The sequence below is a fragment of the Haliaeetus leucocephalus genome, unplaced genomic scaffold, assembly GCF_000737465.1.
Source record: "Haliaeetus leucocephalus isolate CR32 unplaced genomic scaffold, Haliaeetus_leucocephalus-4.0 Scaffold0, whole genome shotgun sequence".
In the NCBI taxonomy this organism is placed as follows: domain Eukaryota; kingdom Metazoa; phylum Chordata; class Aves; order Accipitriformes; family Accipitridae; genus Haliaeetus; species Haliaeetus leucocephalus.
The window spans coordinates 10,446,746-10,470,883 of record NW_010972436.1 but is presented as its reverse complement, the minus strand read 5'-3'; the positions used below and the strand labels follow the sequence as shown (position 1 = coordinate 10,470,883).

The 24,138-nt window shown below is 38.3% G+C and overlaps 1 protein-coding gene across 3 annotated transcripts in view; it reads right to left on the bottom strand.

The window, feature by feature from the left end:
• Positions 1 to 5,985: 5,985 nt before the first annotated feature.
• The window catches only part of ARMC3 (armadillo repeat containing 3), a 52,117-nt gene continuing 33,964 nt past the window's right edge, over positions 5,986 to 24,138 (bottom strand). Inside the window, exons 10-19 of one of the 3 annotated variants that reach the window (XM_010580757.1) lie at positions 22,818 to 23,067; positions 21,487 to 21,623; positions 17,966 to 18,134; positions 16,974 to 17,074; positions 16,090 to 16,101; positions 15,765 to 15,878; positions 14,182 to 14,271; positions 10,318 to 10,515; positions 7,689 to 7,851; positions 5,986 to 6,195 (exon numbers count right to left, since the gene is read on the bottom strand). In XM_010580757.1, the coding sequence (XP_010579059.1) occupies positions 5,986 to 6,195; positions 7,689 to 7,851; positions 10,318 to 10,515; positions 14,182 to 14,271; positions 15,765 to 15,878; positions 16,090 to 16,101; positions 16,974 to 17,074; positions 17,966 to 18,134; positions 21,487 to 21,623; positions 22,818 to 23,067 (1,444 nt within the window). The remainder of the gene's footprint in view (positions 6,196 to 7,688; positions 7,852 to 10,317; positions 10,516 to 14,181; positions 14,272 to 15,764; positions 15,879 to 16,089; positions 16,102 to 16,973; positions 17,075 to 17,965; positions 18,135 to 21,486; positions 21,624 to 22,817; positions 23,068 to 24,138) is intronic. The other 2 variants (XM_010580840.1, XM_010580924.1) reach the window with 2 other exon arrangements.

Below are 24,138 nucleotides of genomic sequence, written 5' to 3'. Positions count from 1 at the left end.
ATTTACCTTACTCTGGCTGATTTGTAATAAATTGAGCTAATTTTCCCTAAGCTGAGTCTGTTTTGCCCGTGATGGTAATTAGTGAATGATCTCTCCTGTCCTTATCTCAACCCACAAGCTTTTTGTTATATTTTTCTCTCCCCTGTCCAGCTGAGGATGGGGGAGTGATAGAACAGCTTTGGTGGGTACCTGGCGTCCAGCCAGGGTCAACCCATCACAAAACCCCATTTTCACAAGGACAGAGAAGGAATAGTAACTGGAGAACACCTTGGGGAGCTTGTGGGACTCCATAAACCAATATATTCAAGAGTACTGTGAAAGACTCTTTTTTCCCATTTTGGCTAGGTAGTTAGTCCTTACACCATGGAAGTGAAGACATGGGAATGAAGGAATGAAGCTGGGCAGAGGTATTCTTCTAGTTAATCAAGGAAGATACAAGAGGTGCAAGAGCTGTGTATTTATTATTCTTTCCTAAGTCTTGAACTTTGGGCTTGTCTTTATTGGATACATCCTGTTCTTCAGACTCTTTCTGCGGTGTGTCTTAGCTTCCTCTAAGATCAGAAGTAACAGAGTGTATACATGAAATGGGCTAGGTCCATGAAGTGAAAAAAACATCTCCTGGAAATCTAGACCTTCCACCTAGTGGAGCATAAGAGCTGTCATTTACTGCTGCGTTTAGCAGCTCAGGATGTCACAAAGGCATGACGGCCAAATCCTTTATTGCACTAGGGAATTGTCTGAAGGCCTGGGGGATGAACCACAATGCCATGTTGAGCATGTAATTTCCAGAGATAATATTTTTCTTTTTGCATGATGATGAGTCAATTTGGTACCTCTTGCTTGTTCAGCTATTGCACGGCCATGGAGTTATTCATCATGGCATCACAAGGAAACCTTGACTCACGTTAGGGTTCAGGAAGACCATGGACCTATACAGAGCATCCTGAGATCTACAATATTGATATAGGTTAGGCTTCCCATTGTAACCACTGACTTTGCCGCTAATGCAGAGAACATTGAAGACACCTTATCAGACCTTGCATACTAAGATTCCCAAAATGAGCTGTAACTGCTCCTCCGTATCTCTTCATTCTAGGAAATCATGTAGCTAAATGCTCAGAAATTGTCAACTGTAAATGGATTATTAGGACCTATTAGGAAAAAAAAAAAGAATACATGACTAACTCTTCAATATTGCATGCAGGTCTAGTATAATTTCTAAAAATATAGTGTAACTAAAAGAGATACAAGTAAGGAACAGCACAATGACCAAAGGTATGGGTGGGAGTCCACACAAGAAGTGATGAAATATATCCTGCATATAAGTAAACTTAGGGAAGAGTATACTGAGGGAAGATAGGATGGAGACCCCTAAGAAAACAAGCCTTATGGTGCAGCTAAGTAGGAAATGCATGTCCACTGTCTCTTCTACTACAAAAACTAGGAGATAGTAAACAAAAGCAGCAGCTGACAAGTTCAGAATAAATAAAATGAGATGCTTCTTTGCACAACCGTAGTGAAGATAGAAAACTTTAAGAGCTGTTAAATACCTAGACACAGAAAGTCCCTGAAATGCAAACTGCTGAACCTATCAGAGTACTCTGGAAATGTATAATTGTATTTGTGCCGTGTTCTTAACCTTTTGTATATTGACCATTGCTGGAGATGGGTTACTTGGTTGGATACTCTTGGCTTGAGCCCATATGTCCATTCTTATGCTTTCCTCTTCTACTTTCCTGTGATGGCATATGCTGTCTTCGGGCTTTGAATTATATGGGGATTTTTGTTGCTTATTTTCAGTCTTCTGACGGAAAATAGGTACTGCCAATGAGCTGTTGGGGAAAAGACTCTTGTATAAACCAGCAAGAGAGCTATGAATATAATAAATGTATTAGTGCACTTTTCTGTCTTAACTAAGTTGACACGCTAGCCAGTAAATGTCTACTGCCTCTGCACAGTCTCCATTTTGACAATCTGTGTTGATAATGGGCTGGATTTCTGAAGAAATGAATCATGTAGTAGAAGAGGTGCAGATTCATGCAAAGGAGCTATGGATGAAATAATATGTCACCATTCAAGACCATATTTACTAATAAAAGACTTTTTGTTTTTCCCCGAAGCGAAGTCTGACGTAAAAAAACCCCACAGAATAAAAGTTCCTCTTGGATCTGAAAAGAAACACTTGTGTTGCTCCAAGAGCCTCAGATTCTTCTCAGGATCCAGAGTTAATCCGCAGCAGAGATTTACTGGAAGAAGAGTTCATTTCAATTTCTACTATGCAAGGGACTACAGTTTGAGGGAGTGATGTTCTGCCACTGCTGTAAGTTAGCAGTAGGTAACCAGGAACTATCTGATATGTGTTAATTCTATAAATTACACAGCAGTTGTTCCCTGCTAGCAGAAAGATAAAGCAAGTGTAAGTTAACCTTAGTGCTGCTACTGCTGAGGCATCAAAGGCAACAGAAGGGAAGCATGGAAGCGCTGGTACTGCTGCTGCCAGCAGCCTGTACTGCCTCGGCATCTGCTTGAAGAAAAACAGAAGAATGCACTTCTGCAGCGAGGTGTCTACCAGAAGCACCCCTCAGAAACAGGTCTCAGCCAAAATCTGGCCTGAAGAGCCTGGAATTATCCACTTAGAATCCCCTTAGCCACAATGGTCCTGGCAGACACAGAACAAGCAAAGGCAGAGAGGTGTGCAGGGTCAAAGCATTAGACCCTCTCATACCAAAACCTCTATTGCAACTTGAAATCACATTGACAACACCACTAGTTTTGGTCTGCTGCTTTGCTGGTTCACATTCACTAGAAAGGTAGAAGCCATGCCTGACCTTTTATCAACAGTCCAGTTTTGTATGTCTTGATATGCAGATGTGCTATATATTAAGCATTGTGTTTTTCAATGCCAAATCAAAATCAAAATTCTTTTTTGTGAAAATGAATGGCAGGGGTGTGTGTGTGTGCATGTGTGGTGTGTCAGTTCCAGATGGCTTGGAATAGACCCTGCAGTAAGCAGCAAGCTGAGCAGGGCGCTACATAAGTTCAGCACAGTCACTATGAAGTTGGGTAGTTTGGTGAACAGCAGGAATGGTGTCTTCATGCTAGCTTCTCTCAGAAGCACAGGCATCACAGTAAGATGTGTGAAGATGACTTAGAGGTGCCTCTTTCAAATCAGGATCTAGAGCCCACATCACTGTCCTGCGATAATCGTCTACATACCCTCTTTTTCAAGAAGCTGAGCATGTCTCATTTCTTTTTCATTCTGCACAGCTGCTGGCCATAATGCCTACTTTTGAGTAATTGCCCAGTGGTTACAGCTATGGATGAATTAACCTCGTTTCAGTTCCTATTTTTGCTTAAGACAGCTTTTCTCTCTTGCAGGAGAGCACCTAACTAGGAGGGTGTTGTTCTAGGTAGGGTACAGTCTCTACATTTTACAGTACACATGTAGTAAACTATAAGAACGTTTCTGGCAGTGGGTACTAGAGACACAGAATCTCTTTTTCCAAAGGAAAAACCTAATTATAACCCCTAATATTAGGCTGAAGAGGTTGCTCAACTTTTTTGTTTCTATAGTCTATTAATCCTGCATTCTTTTCTACATGATATCAGAACTTCAAAAAGAGGGATGAAGAGTGCTTAGTGGCTAGAATATATCCTGGCAATTAGGTAGCTGCAGACTGTTTTGTTCATGCTTAGCAAGGCATCAAGCCTGACTCTATGTCCTGAGTGACTGATCTGCCCACTGAACTATTATGTAAAAGGAGGTATGAGGCCCTTCCCCATCTGCTCCTTAAAAAGAAGGTAGGTGATCACTTCACTCAGGCATGGCCCAAGCCAAATGGTGTATGCTGGGCATGTCCTGGGAATATTCACCCAGCTGAGCCCTGCAGAAACTTTTGAACATTTTGTTTTCCGATTCAGATCTGGAAAGAGTGTGAGCTGGGCTGCTCTTGTCAAGGCTAGGGGAATTCTTCAGCAGGGTGTGGGCACAGCTACAGGTCCCTGCGAAGCATCAAATAAAAAAAGTGTGGCATCTCTTGACTTACTTGACAACTAAACTGCAGTTTTCAAACTAACAATATGGGATTTAAGTGTTTATATTCTACCCAGATCTTATTTCTGACACCCAAGTGTATTACAATTTTGAAGTGACAGAACTCAGCTAATACAAAGCTAAAAATTGTGAGAGACATAAAACAACCCTTATCCAACATTTCTGGGTCATCAAATTCTGCATTATACAAAGTTGTGTAGGTTTTTTTTTTTAATTTTATGTAAAGCAAGCTTATATGTCTAGAATAGAAGTTTCCCAATTTTTATTTTGAAAAACTTACATTTTGTCTTTTTTTTTATATTGACACAACATATATTGAAACTTGCTTTGTTTTTCAAGACCTCCTCAAACAGACTAAGTCACACTTTAACATTATAGTTCCAATACAAAATAATGAAATTCCAATGACGGAAAAGTGTATAAAATGATAGCTAGTAGGAAATTAATTCTTAATTTACTTCCACTTACTGCACTTTCAAAGTTGCAGGTTTCTGCACCCAATCATGCCTGTCAGTGACAGCATATCAGTTTTCACCAGTCCCCTACCTGCTACATAGCAATGATAAGAAACACATTCTCACCTTCCACGCAGTTCTGCTAGCATATCGTGTATTTTGTTTCCAGAGTTCTCTTTCATTCTGATGTCTAGAGTAGTGCTGAACATAACGTAAAAAAATGAACACGAGGCCATATAAGTGAATTTACAACAGAAAGATAAAATGTTCCCCAAGGGGCTACCAGAAAATCATGCTGCATGTCAGAGGAGGAAGGAGGGGGAGTGGTGCGATCATGCTCATAAGCAGTAATGAATACAGCAGATATAAACCTCCTCAAACCAAAGTGGACTATACAAGTGACTGTGCTTCTACAAACATGTCCTGGTCCACGACAAAACATTAAGAAACTACAAGAACACAGACCCCAAATTTTTTTATCACATTTTTGGTGGGCAGGAAGTAAATGACTTGTTGTTGGCATTCTGCTCTTCTGAAATTCAGTTTTGCACAGTGTTGTCTGCATTGACCTAACTTCTGTACAGGGCTTTTTTTCAGTTTTCCACAGTAAACTCACTTGATAGTTGTGCTCCCTGAAATACTCCAGTACATTCTTGATGGCTTCACCAGAAAAGTGTTTACTAGAGTGTTCTAGTCAGTGTTTTACCTCTCTTAGATGCACCAGTACACTTCAGCAACACCACATTACCCAAGGCTGCAAGAAATACAAATGCCGTGTCTAAAACTGCTGCCTTCTCAGGGTCCATTTTATCTTCAAGTGAAAAATAAAGAATTTAAAGGGAGATTGCAAGCAATAACTTATCAATCATCTGTCTTCCCTGTGCCAGGACAAACAGTATTTACTTTCATCCAGAGTATGTTATTATCTGTAATTATTAACTCTGCCAAGTTCCAAGAAATATAAATGGGATGTTTTCTACAGAGGCTGAAAGTATACTATTATCTTAGTTCTTCTAATTCTCAGTTCTTGGCTTATTTCACACAAAAAATTGTCCGGTTGTTTTTAGGTGACTTGTTATTTTACCACATGTCACATTTTCTTGCTTCATGGACATATAATTCCTATAAATGTATATTAGAGTTGAAAGAACATCTGAAAAAAAAGGAATATACTGCATTTTGGAAATGATTTAAACCTATTTAATAAGCATTATAATCTTAACACATACCAAATATTCTTGATCTACCAAATTTTAATCTGTAGTTTTACAGTTTAGTCTTAAAATAGTACCAAAAAATTAACAAAATTTCTAAGCATTGAAGTTGGATACCTAAAATATGTTTAATTAAACATTTAGGACAACATACCAGATATGGTGCTTTTTGATAGCTGGACCTGAAGCCCCTTAAGTTCCATAAATATTAGCACTGCAAACATCTTTAAAATAGTTATTTTAGCGAAATTTGTCAAGATGATTAAATATGTTTGTACTGATCTGCCTCTGCACTTCCCTGTTTTATCAAAAAGCCTGGCTCAAACATTAGATCTACAATATATTCTTGAGGAGGAAGCAGAAGCCCAGCAACTCCTTGAGGAGAGTCATCAACCAATTTAACTTCATTCCAAGCTCTGTTATACTCGCCACGAACTAAACTACAGCCAATGCCAATTCTGTCTGCTATCACCTAAAAAGGAAAGAAAAAGGAGTTAATCACAGTTAATACATGTAGCTTCTGTGATATACAGCAAGGCCAAGAGATGCTTACAAAGAAAACAAATACCTGAAAGGCCAAGAGCTTTCTTGAAACAGACTTTGTAAATCTGTAAGCTGTTGCAAACTGCAAATATTTGTTGTTGGTTCTGCTTAGAAGGTGTAGGCTTTTAAATGTTATTTCTACCACATTCTCTGCATAACATGAAAAATATCCATTTTAACTCTTTTCAGGCACTGATACATTTGTTTATCAGCCAGTCCTTCAGATTTCAAATGAAATGTAACACCCACAGCACCCAGAAATGTTTTTTTCTGGTTGGAAGACTTATTTCTGAATAAAATTTTGAAGCACTGTCTATTCAAGCAATGAGGTGTATGTACATTGCACACATGTAGCTAGTATGAAATATTAAGTGTAAAAATGCAACATTTTTATCAGTGCAAGTTTAGGACTGCTGCTTCACTCCAAAGCACACTCCTTGGTTTTCAGCCCTGCGAATGTGGGAAGCAATGAAATGTGAGGCAAGCGTCTGCTAGATGAAACACCTGCCTTTCCTCTATGCTGCTATCACTGACAGACATATAATGGTTTCCAGCTACAAAACTGCTTTCTCAGAATGCATCTGCTTTGAAGCAAGGAAATCCTGAAAGACTTTTAACTTGTTACAAACAGACAAGGATATCCATTGCTTAGACTGGTGTGGCTTTAAGAGCGATGATCCATCCCTACAAAGGTTTCTTAAGAGAGTGGAAGCAAACATCAGTGCTGCTTCAACACAATTAATGCATGCCCTCACACCTCCATAAAATATGTCAGGAACTTTCTCTCCCCATAGGCTTGTGCTCTTTCTCCTGTGTACTGTTTCCTGGGCCCTTCCTGCTTAATGTGCTAGGCCCTTGCTTCTCCTTTCCTCTCCATCCAAGAAGGAGAAAAGTCCAGCTACCCAGCAGCCAAGGAAAAAGGATGGGACAGGTAAGCAGGCTGCACCAGTACGTCTTTGCATGAAGACAGAAGAAATGAATCTTCCCAGTCTAAGAAACTAGAACATAAAAGCTGTTATATACTATCACAGAATACTGGATAGATACCAAATAAAAATTGTCCCAACAAGTTTACATTTGCAGCATGGAAAAAAAAGGAAGCTGCATAATTCAATATTTTACAGTTTACAGAAAACGTAAAATGTTTTGACTCCCAATCAAATATTTTGGCTTTTTGCCATTTATCAAGTATTCTGCTGGTATCACTTAAGACAATTTAATGACAACAAGAATGTTTACAGAAAGAAGCAATGCTGGCTTTCATTCATAGGGAAATCAACTTTGCCAGTGAAAAATGACTTAAGTGTATACAAAAGATTTTACATGAATATAAATATTATGTTACACTGATGCAATTATACTTTAGTTTACAATATCCATTTAACATCAATATGTTATGTTGTAAAATAAATGTTAATGTACCTTGAAAAGTAAAGCTCTGTGGTAGAACGTCCCTTTTTTGACTTTCCCGATAGGCACAACATTACATTTCAGCTCAAATTGTATTTCACTTATGTGAAGTTCCCAGCTGAAGTCATGTAGTTTGTCTCTTTCAATCGGGCCACCCATCTTGTCTGCAACAAACCTGTATCAATGTATACCGGGATCAATTACATCTATAATTTCTCTTGTATTTATCACAAAAATGTAGCAAAATGAAATATATACAAGCAATAAGTGAATGATATATAAGACTTTAATACTTTTGCTATGTTTGCTTTATATTTTTTTATCCAGCAACCGGTGTCTTAAATACAGACAACCATAACTCAGATCATTCACATTTGTCACAGACCAAAACCAAGGTGCAAAAGCTGCCAGCAGAGATTCTGGAGAGGTCTAGTATAGGCACAAAGTCCTCAGAGAAAATCATCAATAACAGTGTAATTACTGAGGAAGTAGTTCAGAAGCTAGCGTTCGTCTTTACAGCTAACAGATTATGTGAGCTACGTTTTACAATCTCCAGGCCTAACATTTGTTTGAAATAAAAGTAATAACGTCATGAGAATACATATGACAAAATTAAAGCCATAGGTAATGATCCCAACATAGGAAAGCAACTATATCCATAAAGGGTACTTCAACTTCTGCATGTGCTTTCTTATATTGAAGCCAGTATTTGGGGGGTGAGAGGTGTGTATTTATCCATTAAAAAGAATGGCTCAGTCACAGAAACAGAAGATCAGAACTCACTATCTGTGCAAACACTGCCAAAAGCATGTCTTTTGGATAACCGTGCACACACAGGATCAAGCCTCGATTTGTAAGTCCCCACCTCCTCATACATACACCTTCGCCTCCCCTGTGCTTGGCCCCTGTACGTAAAGACCTTTGTTCCTCACAGCGTCCTCAGCCACAGGCACAAGCGTCACTGAGGGCTCTCACTCGGGACAAGGTGTTGCAGAGCTGACATGGGCATCACAAGCCACTGCTTCAGACAGAGAGCTAAAATCTGCACCACCTCCTCTGCAGAAACTGTGAACAGGTTCTACCCGCACAGTACGTGCAAGGCAACCTCACAGGCCTTATTTCCCAAAACCTAGGGCCTGAGGAGGTACTGGCTGCAACAGCATGGGCTCAGGGAGCTCTCGCCGAGCGGGCTAGCCGTGGTGTCTCGAAGTTGGGAATTACTGGGTGAGCCTGAAGAAGTGGGGGGCTCCAGGCAGTCCCTTGTGCTGCTTGTGCCTACAGCCAGCTCTCAGTAAAGAGGGCAAAGCCTCTTGAGCCTGCATGCACGCCGCTCCCGCGTGCGCACGAGGCCGTGCTGCGTTTGTTTGGAAGGAGACCGCCAACACTATTGCGTTTTCCCTCATCTACCCCGGCTCCCTCCCCGGTGAGCACAGCAGGACCTCCGCTCAAGCTGCCAGCCTGCCCAGGGCGGCTGCAGCTGCCTCCTCCTCCCCTTCCTATTCAACACAGGCTATTCGGGCAGCCGCTTAAAATGGAACACACACATAAAAATCCCCACAGAAAACATTCCACTTAAATTTCCCGTGATTGCTTCACTGGGTTCTGTGTCTGTAAGTATTTCACTGGTGTGTTTGAAGAGTGGATTTGAAAGAGCATTTTATGGATTCCACCTTGAGGAAGGCAGCATGATTTATACACAGCTGGATAGTTAAGGATGAGTATCTGTCCTGTCAAATTTTGCAATCAACAGAAAAGTCATTCCTCACATCACATTAGACCACTTCATTAAAAATGAGAGTTAGTAGAAGAAACAAATTTTGTGAGACTCAGTGGGATCTGATGCCAAACTCTCCAGATTCAGGAGGTAGCCAGGAAACTGCTAAGATAGGAAAGGTTAAACTAAGGAGAAGATGAAAGCAGACACACTGCTTGGAGATGACAGTGATTGGTGCCCAGGCTGAGTAGTCAGTGTAGCTAATGAATCACACATTGATAACAACAGTCTGTATATGCACCATTGCAATATTCTGGCACTATTAAATCATCAGGATATTAATTACAGTAGCACCTGAAAACTACATTAGAAAAATGTCTCATGCTTTTGGCTCTGTAGGAGAACAAAATACAAGAATTTCTGTCCTGAGGGGTTTCCAAACCAACTAGGCAAGAAAGATCATAAGAGAAAGAACAGACATGATACGTGTAAGTTGCAACAGTCTCAACTATTAGGTTAGGGTTTTAGTTCGTGCATTTAGGCTCTGCAGCACCTGGGTCTCTCCTGCTCCTTGATGATATAGATGCCATATGCAGCTGATGTGTTCATTGGAAAGGATCAGTACAGATATATAAAATGTGAAAAAACCTGAAATTGTCCATATGAATATTTTCAAAATGAGAAATTTATACCCTTTTGTTGCAAGTGATATTTTATTAAAAAAAAAAAATCCCCAAAGTAATTACAACAAAATTAGAAACAAGAAGCTTAAAATCTAAAATTATGTCATAATTCTGGACCAAAGCTGATTTGGATTCCAATTAAGAATGGGAAAAATAACAAGTCTGGTTGTCCTTAGATGAGAAAATGGTTATTTTACCAATTCAACTTATTTGCATATTTATGGAAATATAATTTGGTACTCACTGTGCAAGAGCCACAACTTGTTCCCGGGTAGTAGTTAGTGGTAGAATTGTTTTGGAAACATCATTAATGTAATCCAGTAAAATGAAGTCAGGTGGTGGTAGCCAATGTAAATTTTCTAGATGTATTTCATCCTGGACTTTAGATGCAATCTGAGTAACTTCTTTGGATTTTTCCTCTTCTTTTTTCCCTTTCCCTTTTCTTACATAGAAAACAATATACACTTATTTAGAATACTGTAATCTCTAAAGTCCAAATTCAAATACAGTAGTTCTCCAACAGGACATTTTAGACTAATTGATTTGGGGGTAGGGGGAAAGTAGGAGAAATCTTTTCTCTGGATAATGAATACTCCAAAATCTACAAAGCTGTATAGAACACTTGTGGAACACACCCTCAGGAGATGGTTAGGAACCAAGTGTCACTAGCTCCATATTAGTATTGGTGTAAATTCTCATTTTATTTTTGTCTATGGCTCTGATACGCCTTTCCCTTATATGGATTATCTAGGGGAGAAGACACTTACCTATGTACATATAGGAAACATTTTTAGACAGTTATGGTTTGGTTCCATATGGGTATGAACTAAAAATCATGAACTCCAATGAGTTTTTACTTGATAGAAATCTGGACTTCAAATAAAGGAACAAATGGTATCAAGAGCATGGCTGAAATCTTGACAGGACATGCCAAGTGGTAGTCTCTGTAGTTGCAAGCCCATGTACTTCAAGTATTATGCAAACCACAACATGGCTTGTCAGATGAAGATTTTATAAGTCTGTGGTTTTGCTTATTTTTTTCATTGTACATGCTGCGTATTTCACTAATGCTTAGCATTTGAAAAATGACTGTGATCCTGAACAGGCATCATAAGTACCTGGCAGAAGTATAAATGAAATGCTTGTTCTGCTTAGATTGAATACTGTGCATTTCATAAGTTATTATAAAATATTATAAGATCAGTATCTTACCAGAGGTATCATTAAGATCTATACAATCAGTTAAGGATTTTCATTTGTGGGAACACATGGAACTTGTGTTGTGTAAGCATTATATCTTTTTTCAGCATAGGTCCTGAATAATGCTACTGTGAAATACGACAACATTTCTTTCCTTTTTTTAACAGTTCTGGCTTATTTTTTTAAATCCATAATACTTCTGGCATTCTTGGAAAGAAAAAAAAAGAAATAAAGGACCACTAGAGTACATGGCTCCAGGGCACACTATCATTATTGTATGCTCTTCAAATTATTCTTAAAATTTTTACAATGAACAGCACTCTTAAGACAGAAGGCATTGGACAAAGCAGAAGGGCATATACCATTATCAGTAGTCTAATTCAAGCAATTTGTCTTCAGAATACTTGGCAAACTTTTCTTTTACCTATTGAGATTTACCACATTAAGAAAAAGCCCTTTTCATAGGTTTCATAAAGCACATTATTTTAGAAGGATAACCAATTAAGATTTAATCTTAAAATTATAGAAAATTCACCACCCTCTTAAATAAATGTTCTGGTTATTAATTACACTTATACTTGAAAAAAGCAGACAAACAGTTTTCTTTATCTAATTTGACTCTATCTAACTATAGCCAGGGAACCTTATAATGCTAGATTAAACAGCTACCTACTTCTCCATTTATACACTTATACATTATGGTTAAGAACCTGGTTTAAAAAAACCTGAATTTTTCCCACCTCTCTGGTGTCTCACTTAGCAGGTTTTCAAAACAACAACTTCTACAAATGGAGTAATTCTTGTTTCTTGACCATTTTCTCTCTTTGTCCCCTGCTCTTTCCTTTTATCCTCCCAGCACTTTCTTTTCCCTGTGAGAAGTGCACCGCTAAATTACAGCGCTATAGCAGGAGGATTTGTTCCCTATTCCTATCTACTCAAATGAGTCTTGAATCACTCTTATTCTCCTTCTTTCCCATTTCCAGGAAGAAAACACTAGAGAGGGATGGGTTTGAACAGTGACCTGTTTGGTTTTTTTGCTGCTGTTTATTTCTCTCAGGTATGACAGTGTTCTGTTCCTTGGTGGAATGGCTGCTTTAAGCTTGTCTTCCACACCTGTCTCTACCTTACTCCTCAACTCTTCAGTTCATCATGTCTGCCTAATACTTATCTCATAAGGAACTGTGGAGGTGCTGTCTTACAGCTCAGTGCTATAAAACAACCAGTAACCATCTATCTACTATCTTTTTCCTGTCCTCCTTTTTTATCCCCATTTTATTTACCAGTGGAAATGATGGCATCAGAAAAAAAATCACTCCGCTTTCCCAAAGCTGTCTTACTACTCGTGAGATTACTTGCTGTGAATGCGGAGGAATATTACAAAGGAGAACTCATGGCAGTAAATAGTCTCAAAGCTGTTTCTGATTCCTGTTGCAACTTCAGTACAAAAGTCCAATGGGTCACCAGAGAGTCAGTGTGAAGAAAGCAGCAGCCAATATGACATCCTACCTCCAAAAGACAGCCATGACACCTATTTTCTTTCCTTTTTTTTGCATAGCTTAATGCCTTGGCTGTCTTCAGAAAAGGAATAAATGAGCATTGAAAAGTATCTCCTTAAATGCTGTGCTGGAACATAGCATGGAATAAATGCACATTTATCAGTCTACATTGAATATCATCTTTTAGCCCAGTCAATGTGTATATCAGATATGCAACTGTTTGATCAAAAATGTTGCTATCTGTCTATGCAAATATATGTCAAACTATCAACTAGGCACTTCCTCTACATCTAATTCAAACACTTCCAGCAGACAATTACAACTGCCCTTTCTCTTAGCTTTCAACTATGGTTTATATAAAGTAGTATCACTTTTTCAAAACAATGGCTTTAAACTGTGTTCAGTAGTACTTTGCAAAATAATGATGAACAGAAACATATGATCAAAGGAAAAAAATATGTAGGAAAAAGTCTAAGCATGTTTGAGAGTTGGAGTCAGCTACTGACCTTCAAGTAACTCCCATATATCTCACAAATTAATAATAATAATGATGATGTATGAATTATGGATTCAAAATGAATGACAATGGGGTTATAAATCATACAACTTGATCATGACATTCAAAAGCAATTACTTCATACTTGAAGAAAGAAGTCTTTGTATCCCTGCAAGTTTACTATGGGAAAATGAGCCAGGTATTTGTTTTTTCCTAAAGAAAATCTTTTGCTTTCTGAAAGAGTTATGGTTGCTAACAGAGCAGTCATTTACCATGTAATTGACATAAATTACATTAAAAAGCAACTATCCAAGGGTATCCTCTTCTCACACTGTAATAAACAAACATAGTGTCTTGTCAGAACAGGTCTCTAAGCTCTGCACAGCTGCTTCAGACTATGCAAAATGGTCTATAACTCTAGAGCATCTTCTGGGATGAAGGAATCCCCCACTGGTGCAGAGCAAACATAACTGGGGCTCAATATCTCCCCTTGCCTCCTGCTCCCTTTGAGTACACTGGCATATGCATGGTGGGTCATGGACCAGAGCACGCTGGGCGTCAGGAGGACCTGCTAAATGAGCAGAAGCTGGAACAGGGCTGGCAAGACACTCAAGATGCAATATGTACTCTCTTGCATCCTGAATCGGGAACCTTCCACAATGCAATTCATATGATCCATTTCAGGTATCTGGTATGACATGATTTAAACTGAATTCCAGAAGTGCTTGTAGTCCAAATAATTAGTCAAATGTAAATGTCTGCCTTGTAAGTCAATAATTTTTGGATAGATTAATCTCACAATTCGGGTCCTGATTTGTCAGAACCTCAACCGCTCACCGTTAGTAGCTGTTATCGGTTGCCAATTTGCATGTCAGTTCTAAACAAACTGATACACATATAATTCAAAGTATAATACCTTAAGCCTTTTTCTCTAGTGCCGCTTTTGCTGAGTGAACACCGTTGTCCAGATAACTCCTGCTTTTCCTCCATTGGAGATACCATTGAACTATTGAGATCACAAAGCAGGTTCCAATTTTCTCTTGACTTTATTAATGCAGATTTCATCTCTCAAGCACAGATACATACACACACAGAAATATATAAGCAGTCTAAGAAATCAACCATTATCTCTATCAATGAAATGCCTGTACAGACAGTAGCATATCACAGTTCATGGATGAGCTCCAAGCTAAAAATTGCAAACATAGTACTTCAGTTCCTACAACAGACACGCCATCTCTCCTTTTTTTTCCAACCCTGCAGCGCTTAGCATTTTGTAATGCCCACCACTGACTACAATTCACAGCTGTGAGGCATGGTCAAGGCTCCCTATACCATAAAACAAGGAAAATTAGGAAGTCAGGACTGGGACCCACAGAAACCAGCATGATAAATGGTCAGCTCACTAAGTTAGCTAACAAAAAAGCCAAGGAGAGTTGTAGGTTACAACACATTCCTATCAAGGACAAGATACCATCCCACTGATGGCAAGGAGGCTCTATTTGGACCGGTTTTGGAATCCTGAACTTCCCCTGGAATTAGGCATGTATACCTGCCTTCTCTGAAAGGCACTGTTGTGGTCCTGATTGTGCTGCTGTTTTACATGAAGCACAGTTGGGAGACCATGGTTCAGTTTTCTTCCACAGGAACAAATTAAGGGTGAAGTATTTTATACTAAAAGTCGTCAAGACAAGGACTAGAACTTTGGTCTCTGCTCTCTCAGATAAGTGCCCTAACAGCTGAAGTTGAAAGCTCTGTTCATTACGCCTCATCATTAGTGAACAGCTACAACAAACCAGAAAGAGACTGTTAAACACCAAATATCTTGTGATCAGCTATCTGCAGGTGGGAGGGACAGGCTCAAATCCTCTTTCTGTAAAAGAACAAAATTAATTTCCCTCTATGAGGTTAGAGGTTCTGCCCTATTTGGTATGAGCAGACATGCCCACCAGATCAGTTCCACAGAAAGGACTACAGCACTATACCTAGTGTATTGTACGGACCAGAGGGAACATTGCAAGAGCAAGGCATTTTCAGGCTTGTTGCTGTCAAAACTGGGACATTTCTGAGCACACACTTCTCAGCTTTTAGTCATCTATGGAATTTCACCAGAAGAAATTTAATCTAGAAATAAGGATGCATGTAGGCAGTATAGGAACTTTTCGTGGGTCTAGGTTCTAAACTGAGAAAGAACTTCTACCCTAATTTCCCTGTGTCTTGGTTGTCAAGCTGTAAAATAACAGCATTTCACTGCCTTCAAGGAATATTGAAAGGAAAAACAGCCAAATAAACAGGAGATGTTCAAATACAGCATGGGGAGGGAGGATGAATAATTACCAAGATAGACAAAGGAAGATTACCGCGAATAGGAGGTGAAAGAAAGACTCCAAAAACATATTTAACATTGTATTTGAGCATTTGTACTCTGTTAGGAAACTATCACTATTTTCAATCAGAATTCTATTTCTAATGTTAGAGCAACAACATAACATTGACAACTAGTAAATCTTAAAACCATACCTTGCTTTTTCTCTACTGCCTTTTCTTGAAATAGAAGGTGACAAGATAGTCTGTTCATAAGATGAATCTTGTGCCTTCTCCTCTACTGCAAGACTGAAACGGAGCAAGATATTTTTGTATGTTATTTGCAGAGTTAGTATTTGCATGCTAAGCTATGAAAATGGAGTTCTGATTCTAAAGGACAGTAAATATATTCATAGGAAAGATATAAGTGGAAGAAATAACATAACCACTAATAAACTGGATATTGATTCAGGGATCAAAAATGAAGTATGGAATACCAAATGATGGACACAAAAGTAACTGGGGAGTAAGACTGCTGCCAAGGCGCAAAGGCAAGAAGCTGTATCAAAGTCAAAGAAAGAAAACCTGATAGTTAATGACAACTCTAGGGATCAACAAAGAGCATGGAAGTTTAATTTGTCATAGATATTCTCAGACATCTTTATGGTGTCATATACAAGCTTAAAAGGGAAGCTAATGATACTGTAAACCAAATATGTGATGTGTTGACAGAGAAGAAGGTTTTGGACTTGCAAAGTATTGGTAGAGCATTCTTTGATCTGTGACACTGTTTACAGGAAATGACTCCCAGTTAAACAAGCCCAATACCAACTTCCTGCATTCAAATCTAAGAAGATTTGTTAGGCTGGCTTCAACTTAAACAGAGAAGAAATGGACATAGGTTCTTTATCAAGCTTGAAAGCTTGATGCTTGACTTTGTCCTGCCTCTGGGATGTTGTGCTTGAAATTCCATGCATTTGTCTGTACAAGAAGATCATCAAATTCATAGATTTCATTGTCACATGTTGACATTCAGCTTAGATGACATAATTATTATGGCAGATGACAAGCTTTGTTATAACTAATAAAACACTGGGTGTCCTACCATCAGGAATCAAAGGGTGTTAAATGAATGACTCTTAATGGCCAAGTTAAAAAAAGTGACTCAGCTGAAAAAATCTGTTCTGTCTAGAGGGAAAAGAAGTTATTTTTCCAATTCTTATTTTATAAAATATAAATCTCTTGCCTTCTTGGACATGAAGCACTGTGCTGGGACTAAAATAGATCTCCCTATTTTATACGTGTGTATATATATCTATACTATGTAGTTTGTACTGGAAACAGTGGAAACGATGGAAAAGATGAGCTATTGCAATAAATGCTAGTAGATCAAACATGACTCACTCTTCCTGTGGTTTGGCATTAATGAAGATTACAGCCCGACGGTCAGTAAGCTCTTGCATACTCAGTTCCTCCAAAGATAAAAATTTCACTCCAGGTTTTATCTACAAGAAAATTAGCATAAAAGATAAGGTGTTCTGTTCAGTTAAAGATGAAGAGAAAAAATGTATTTAAAAGATATCTAAAGAGTAATTAAAATTCCTAATCTTTAATGGAAGACTTACATAAGAACTTAGAAAACCATTCAAAATATGTGAAATTTTTTCCTTCTTAATTTGCATTTTCTTAAGCAATTTTCTTAGAAAAGATTGTTTATAAATAACTTAACTTGTAGTTATTATTACTATGTCAGTCCAAACAGTTCTAGAATAAGGAAATGTTCCTGCTTCTGAAGGCTTTACAGTATATGATTGAATTTTCAAAAGCAACCAAGTGCTTTAGGAGCAGGTATTTCACTGATTTTCAGTAAGACTGGTATTGCTAATTCATCTGGGCATTTGAAAAGTCGTTCTCATATTTAAACTGAACACAGCACTGACAAGTGATACTGGAGTCATTCTTTATATATAAACACTGCTTTGTGAGAGAAAGGGTCATGACCAAGGTGAAAATATGAACTATTTACTTCTTTATGTAAAAATAAACAAACAAAAAGTCCATAGGTCATTCAGTGTCAGGTTAGTATTAAGTATATTGCAGGGAAAGAGACCAGGAGAACTAAGGTCTGAGAAAGGATCTGGAAAGGAACTAGGTCTGCACAGCTTACACAGGATTGGGAAGATTGAAACTGGGGGATAGTATGAAGATGATGAGATTTCATCCATGAAGAAAGGTAATCAAAAGAAATTAGTATAAAACTGGGAAACTTCAGGACAAGAAAACAAAGTATTTTATGTAGCCAGATTCTGGCTTTTGCTATAGGACTCTTACTTTTTCTAAATCAAGAAGAAAATTTTACTCTTTCTAAGTAGAGGAATTTATTTAAAGTAGCTTACCTGACCATAATCATAGAATCCATCAGTTATGATATTACTTGATGATAAATATCCCATCTGGCTGTACTTTTGGGAAAGATTGTTATCAAGTAGCTTTTCCAGAGCAGCTTCACTAAAGTTATTTTTGCGCCCTGTTGATAGATTAATTTCTTCTAGGATGTCTAAAGCACTGTTAAACAAATACAAAGGCTAATTCATCATTAAATACTTATTAATTGTTATTATACAGTTCAGAGTTAGTTTTCAGCATTACCAAGGCCAAGCCAAATTAATTTCCAAGTGCTGTGATGCACAAAGTTCTTTCTCTAGGGGAGGAAAATGCTTTGCAGTGCTCAAAAGCAAAAGCAATTCCTTTAGGCAGTTAAATTGTTACATAAGGAAATGCAGACAGGATGCCACAACCTTTTATTGGAACGATGTTAGGCACCACAGAGAACTTGAGAAAAAGAAGGATGTAAAAGTAGAATAAAAGGAATAATGTTCACAGCTGACCATATGACACAGTTCAGGGAACCTCTCTCTCTCCCCAGCTTGCAACACAGTTTGCAGATTCCAGTTGTGTATTAGGCAATGTGTGAATCCCTCTGGATTAGGACTGTTACTGCGTTTGGGGGAGGCACAGTTGGCAGACATTTGCTACACATGGATGAGCATGGGAACACAAGCAGTTGTGTCAGCAGCACCAGGATGGCAGGATTTTTGCAGCAGGGAGGTACAAACAGTCATGTGGGGACATGGGAGGACAGGAATTCATTTCTTAAGGTGTTTCTGGTGCTGAAACCCACATACTGATAACTTCTGACCTGCAAAACTTAGGAAAAGCTTGCTATGAAGATAAAGGAAGCTGAATCAGGAGAACATAGTGTACTGCAGTTTTGGGACTGTTTAGGAACGAAAAAAACAGGAAAAAAGAGGGCGATGTGTGTGTGTGTGTACATATTCAAATTTATATCTGTGTGTGTCTATACACACATGCAGGCATTCTTCACATCGTAAGGAATAATTTTATATATATATATATATATATATATATGTATAATTAACTCCACATTTAGACTGCCCATTTCTCTCTGTGAACTACACAGGGACCCTCAGCTGTGGACATTTACAATGCATACTTCTGAAGGTACATCAGATGAATTCCAGAGAACAAGTTTTTCAGGCAAGGCAAATGACAACCTTCTCTTTTCTTTAGAAGAAGGCAATGGGAGAAAATAGTGGAAGAGCAGTACAGGCTATTTGTCATACAGCATACTGCAAAAAAGTCAGGTAACCAGCAAGTAATGCAGCTAAGAATTTTAAAGGAGAAAATGAATAAGGAAAGGCTAATGTGTACAGCAATGTCTACAACAGATGACATTACAGGCACAATGGCACATTACCTTCATATGAAGGAAAGACAAGCCAAAAACGGACAAATATGGCTGCACCAAAAATTCTGTGAAGACCCGAAAACCAAAAAAAAGGACTCACACAAATGGAAACACTGACACTTCCAACAGAAAAGAAAAAGTAAGGGACAAACCCAAAAGACCCACAGGCAAAATGAGACACAACTATTCAGGGACTGAAACAAAAATAATGTTTCATATGCTACAAGTCAGAGAGGAAAATGTAGGCCTATTACTCAATGTGGGAAGAAAACTCGTAACAGATGGCACAGAAAAGACTGAAGTGTATGATGCCTTTTTTGCTTCAGTTTTCATAAAAAGGCTGCAAGCAGATGCCTGGCAGTAATATTAACAAGGAGGTAGAAACAGTAGGCTTAACATGTCTAGAATAAGCTTGAGGAGACAAACTTAGCAGTCATTGAGGACACTTACCTCATACTACTCTATGAATTGGCAAAAGCAACCTCTGAACTATTTATAATTGTATTTGAAAATTCAGGAGGATGGGCTAGGTGCCAGGAATGTGGAGAAGGGCAAAGATAGTATCTAGATTTGAAAAACCAAGAACAAAGAAATTATAATAGAGATAATTCAGCGAAATTTCAGTGTCCAAAGAACACCATATCAAATTACTGAACAATCAGTTTGCAAGCAACAAGAGATAAGAAATAGCCATTATGTATTTGTCAAGAATAAATCATGTAAAGCCAATCTAATCCTTTCTGTGATAGGGTAACTGACTTAATGTATAGGCAGAAGAAGTAGATGTGAGATATGAGTTGACTTTGAGATGTGTTTTGACTTCAATAAGTCTTTTCACATATTCTTACTTGAATACTCAGGAGCAAGTCAGGGAAATATAATCTACATGAAAACAACATGAAGTAGTGCCTGACTGGTTGAAAAACTATGCTTAATGTATTATTATCAATAATATGCTGTCAAACCAGAAGGACACATAAATTAGAGTCCTACTCCAATACTGTCACAAAGAAGGGATTAAATAAGAAGAGTGCTATATGCAAGATATAGAAAATAATTCTTTATTTGATGGTGGTATGACCTCAGCTGAAGTTATCTCATGCAGGCTGGAAGACAGCACTTCAAAATGGCATAAATAAATGAGAGAACTTCAGAGATGTGTGACAAAATGATACAAGATTTCAAAACAAAAAGAAGTTTAACATTCTTACTTTGTCATGAAAAGAAAACTGAGCAAGGGATGCGGAACATGAGAAAATTCAGTAAGTTAAACTCAAATTGCTATAAAAAGGTGGTTATTCAACACCACTGAAAGTAGGACCACATGTAGTTGGATTGATTTGCTGTAAGGGATATTCAGAACTCAGAAACCCCTTCTAATTGTAAGGATACTCCAGCACTGGAACAGGTTACCTCAGTAAGTTGTGACCCCCCGTCAGAATTGGTATTTAGACTGAACAAGCACAAATATGTCAGTGTATCTGATTCAGTCTGGCAGATGGATAACATCACCTTTGAGGTCAGTAATCAAGAGAAGTGTCCAGCAGAGGGAGCAGAGCAATTACATATATTTTAATTTAACAATAACTAGAAGAATCACTCTGTATAAGGAGCCCCGTGTCATAATTCTTACAACCTAAAACAGCTTTTGTAATTTAGATATTAATATATGGAACTTGGAGTTTCTAAGAAGGTATAAAATAGAGTCTCTTTGACATGACACTTCAGCACACTGCAGTTAACCAGAGCTTGTAAATCAAATTTAGCCTGTGTGTAGTAAGTACAATTTACTGTATATTGAACTTAGCCTGAAACCTTAATTTCAGTTTCATATGTATGGGGCACTGTAGTCCCTAATTTTGACTGATATAAGCACACCTTCAATATAAAGCCTAATTCAGCCACAGAAACAATAAACATTTTTATAATTCCAGACAGTTCTCTCTTCAGGCTTACATTTTTCCTTAAGGCTTCTGTTACTTAAAATCAATACCATTTCATCTGTAACATCTGTGGTGCAAAAGTAGTTTCTGCTTACCAAAAAGTGTAACTTAACTTTGTTATTCTGCTATAAATATGTAAAGATCGACTTAATAGAGTTCTCGCATCAAAATCTTCCCTCTGCCCCTTGATGCTATTTCTACTCACCGTAGCCTGCATAGTTCAACAGCGGTTAGTTCATCACTTGCACAAACCATAACAGCCCAACAGGCATTTCTTCTGACTTCTTCATCCTTAGAACACAGCAATTCAACGAGAGGTCCCAGTCCACCTGCATTTCTTAACTATAAAAAAAATGAAGACATTGCCACTTACATATTTCATCTATTCCAGCAAGAACAGCCTGTGAAATTCACCTTCCAAAACATTCAAGACTTGTAGACAAGCTCTGCTGGGCTTGATAGAAGGCCATTTATGGGGATTCTGTGCTTCTGTGAACTCTGCATAGGCTGGAGCTGAAGCAAGTTCCAGAGTGGTACAAGGCACACATTCCTTCTGGCTCTGCCATGCTTTTCAGTTACTAGACTGCGGTGTGGAAACTGGAGAGACTGTGCAACCCAAGACTGCCACGGAGAGTTACACAGCTTTTTCTATGTTCTGTTGCCTCCTAGCAACTAATTTACATCACAATATATCTGAATTTGTATTGTATTGTATGTAAGACAATCTTATTAACATCCTATTCTCTTGTGTGCTACAGTATCTTTCCTATACACGCTGGAAGAAATATTGCTCATTTAGATTTTTGAAGAGAAAGACATTTTAAGGACACTGAAAGAGGTAGATTAATTATCTGTATCCCTTATTCATGTCCTAATTAACAGCCTTGGCCCATGAGAAAACCCCAGCTTATGATCTATGAATGCACATAGCATCATCCTTATTTATGAAAAGAAAATAGTATGACCATTGATAAGCAGCGAAAAGTTCAACTTGGTGGATGCCACTGGTCAAGGGATTAAATATATTTTGAGTTTTGTCCGAGTTACATTTACTCTATGCATATCCAGTATCTTATTAATCAAGGTCAGGTGTTGCCGTTCAGGCCTTGAAAGTGGGCAACAGAACAACACTGAGGAGAGTAAAGAGGACAAGGACAGAACTTCTCATCTTCAAAGTTCAGCTGACAGTTGCAGCTGAAAGAAACCTTAATGTTTAATGCTCATAAACATGGGGATTAAGATATAACCCTGGTTAAAGCTCAATGAAGGCACTGGAAAGCTGTAAAACATTAAATTTGGTGCAAGCAAATACAGCAGTAAAAATACAAATTAAAGAAAACCCTTTCCAAGTTCTCATGACAAACTCAGCTAAGTTCAGCTGAACAAGCCTATTATGAAAGTGGAAAACTAGTTACTATCTAGAAAGCCCAGGACTTTTAGGACAGACACAAAATACAAAGATTCTAGGTAAGTATAACACCAGCCTCAGGCTCTAGAAATGTTATAAATAACCACAACCTTGAAGAGTGGTTTTACCTCAGTTCTTGCATCAGCATCACAACCAAACGCAGCCACGGCAAATGCTGCTTTGCTTTGCACTTGGCTGCTGGTTGAGCGCAATGGTTTTACAAGTACACTCATAATACCACAGCTCTGGATATTTATGCGGAATGGCTCTTGCGTGGCCAGATTTGTTAGCACTGTAGCAGCATTAGCAATGGCTCCATCTCTCTGAGCATTCAAGGTATTTACTAATGGCTCAATTCCTTCAGCCTCAGCAACAGCACTAGCAAAATGAAGAAGAAAAAAAAATTTTTTGTTAGTTTAGGACCATTTTTTCTTCTCGCATGCTGTATTTACCAACTAAATTAGTATTACATTTCAAGATTTTATGCATATATACACATATATATATATGTCATTTATGTATGACTTATGGTGTTAAGTTCAAGAAGCACAACCTAAGCAGACAAACCAAGTCACAAACTTCTGGATTCTTTAACTTATTAGGACATGTATTATTTCTGAGGTTTTGAACAAGTGAATTAAATCTTGCATCTTTTCAAAGATGCAGAATTTATGTATCTTTAGTTCCAGGCAAATGCCTCTGCAGACTTGTATTACGTCTCCTCATAATCATTCTAGCACTACTTCTAATGAGGATTATAGTGCATGAAATATCATGTTGTTATTCGTTGTGCTGTATCCGTAAATTTCTGTGATCGGATACCTAGGTAGCATAAACATAGTCCACCAAGTTTCTGCCATTCTGACAGAGTAGGTATACATGGTGCAGTTCAGTACAATGTAGAAGCTATTGAGCTGGCTTTATACAAGCTTATTTAGACAGGCAGGAGTACAACAGACACATCAGCACAGAGTTCAGGGCTGGCTATGACTGTGGTTCCACATCAACTAGTCTATCAGCACCAGATCCAGTTTAACTATTCCTTCTGCTCCCAGACGATACTGCAGCCATGGCTGAAGGGTGCTGCCACTCAGCAGTGCTGGGACAAACACTGGTGTGGCCAAGTTCTAAGCTAGATGTGCAAAACAACCTGTTTGCAAATGAAATTGGGGAAGATTGTTGGGATTTTGTTAAGGATAATTTCCTAGATTTAGATTAGAGAACAGCCAATAAAAAAAATAGTTGAAGAAGCACTACTAAGGAAATAACAACTTCAGGCAGGAGACAGCAGAAGGTGCAGGCAGCTGCACTATTAGCGGACACATTTGCAAATGACTTAAATCTGATGTGCTGCAAAACTAATAGTCACATGGGCCAACATCTCAGTCACAGCAGAAGGAACTGGTCTATGAGTGCTTCATCTTACCACTGCTTCCGGCACTTACTGGG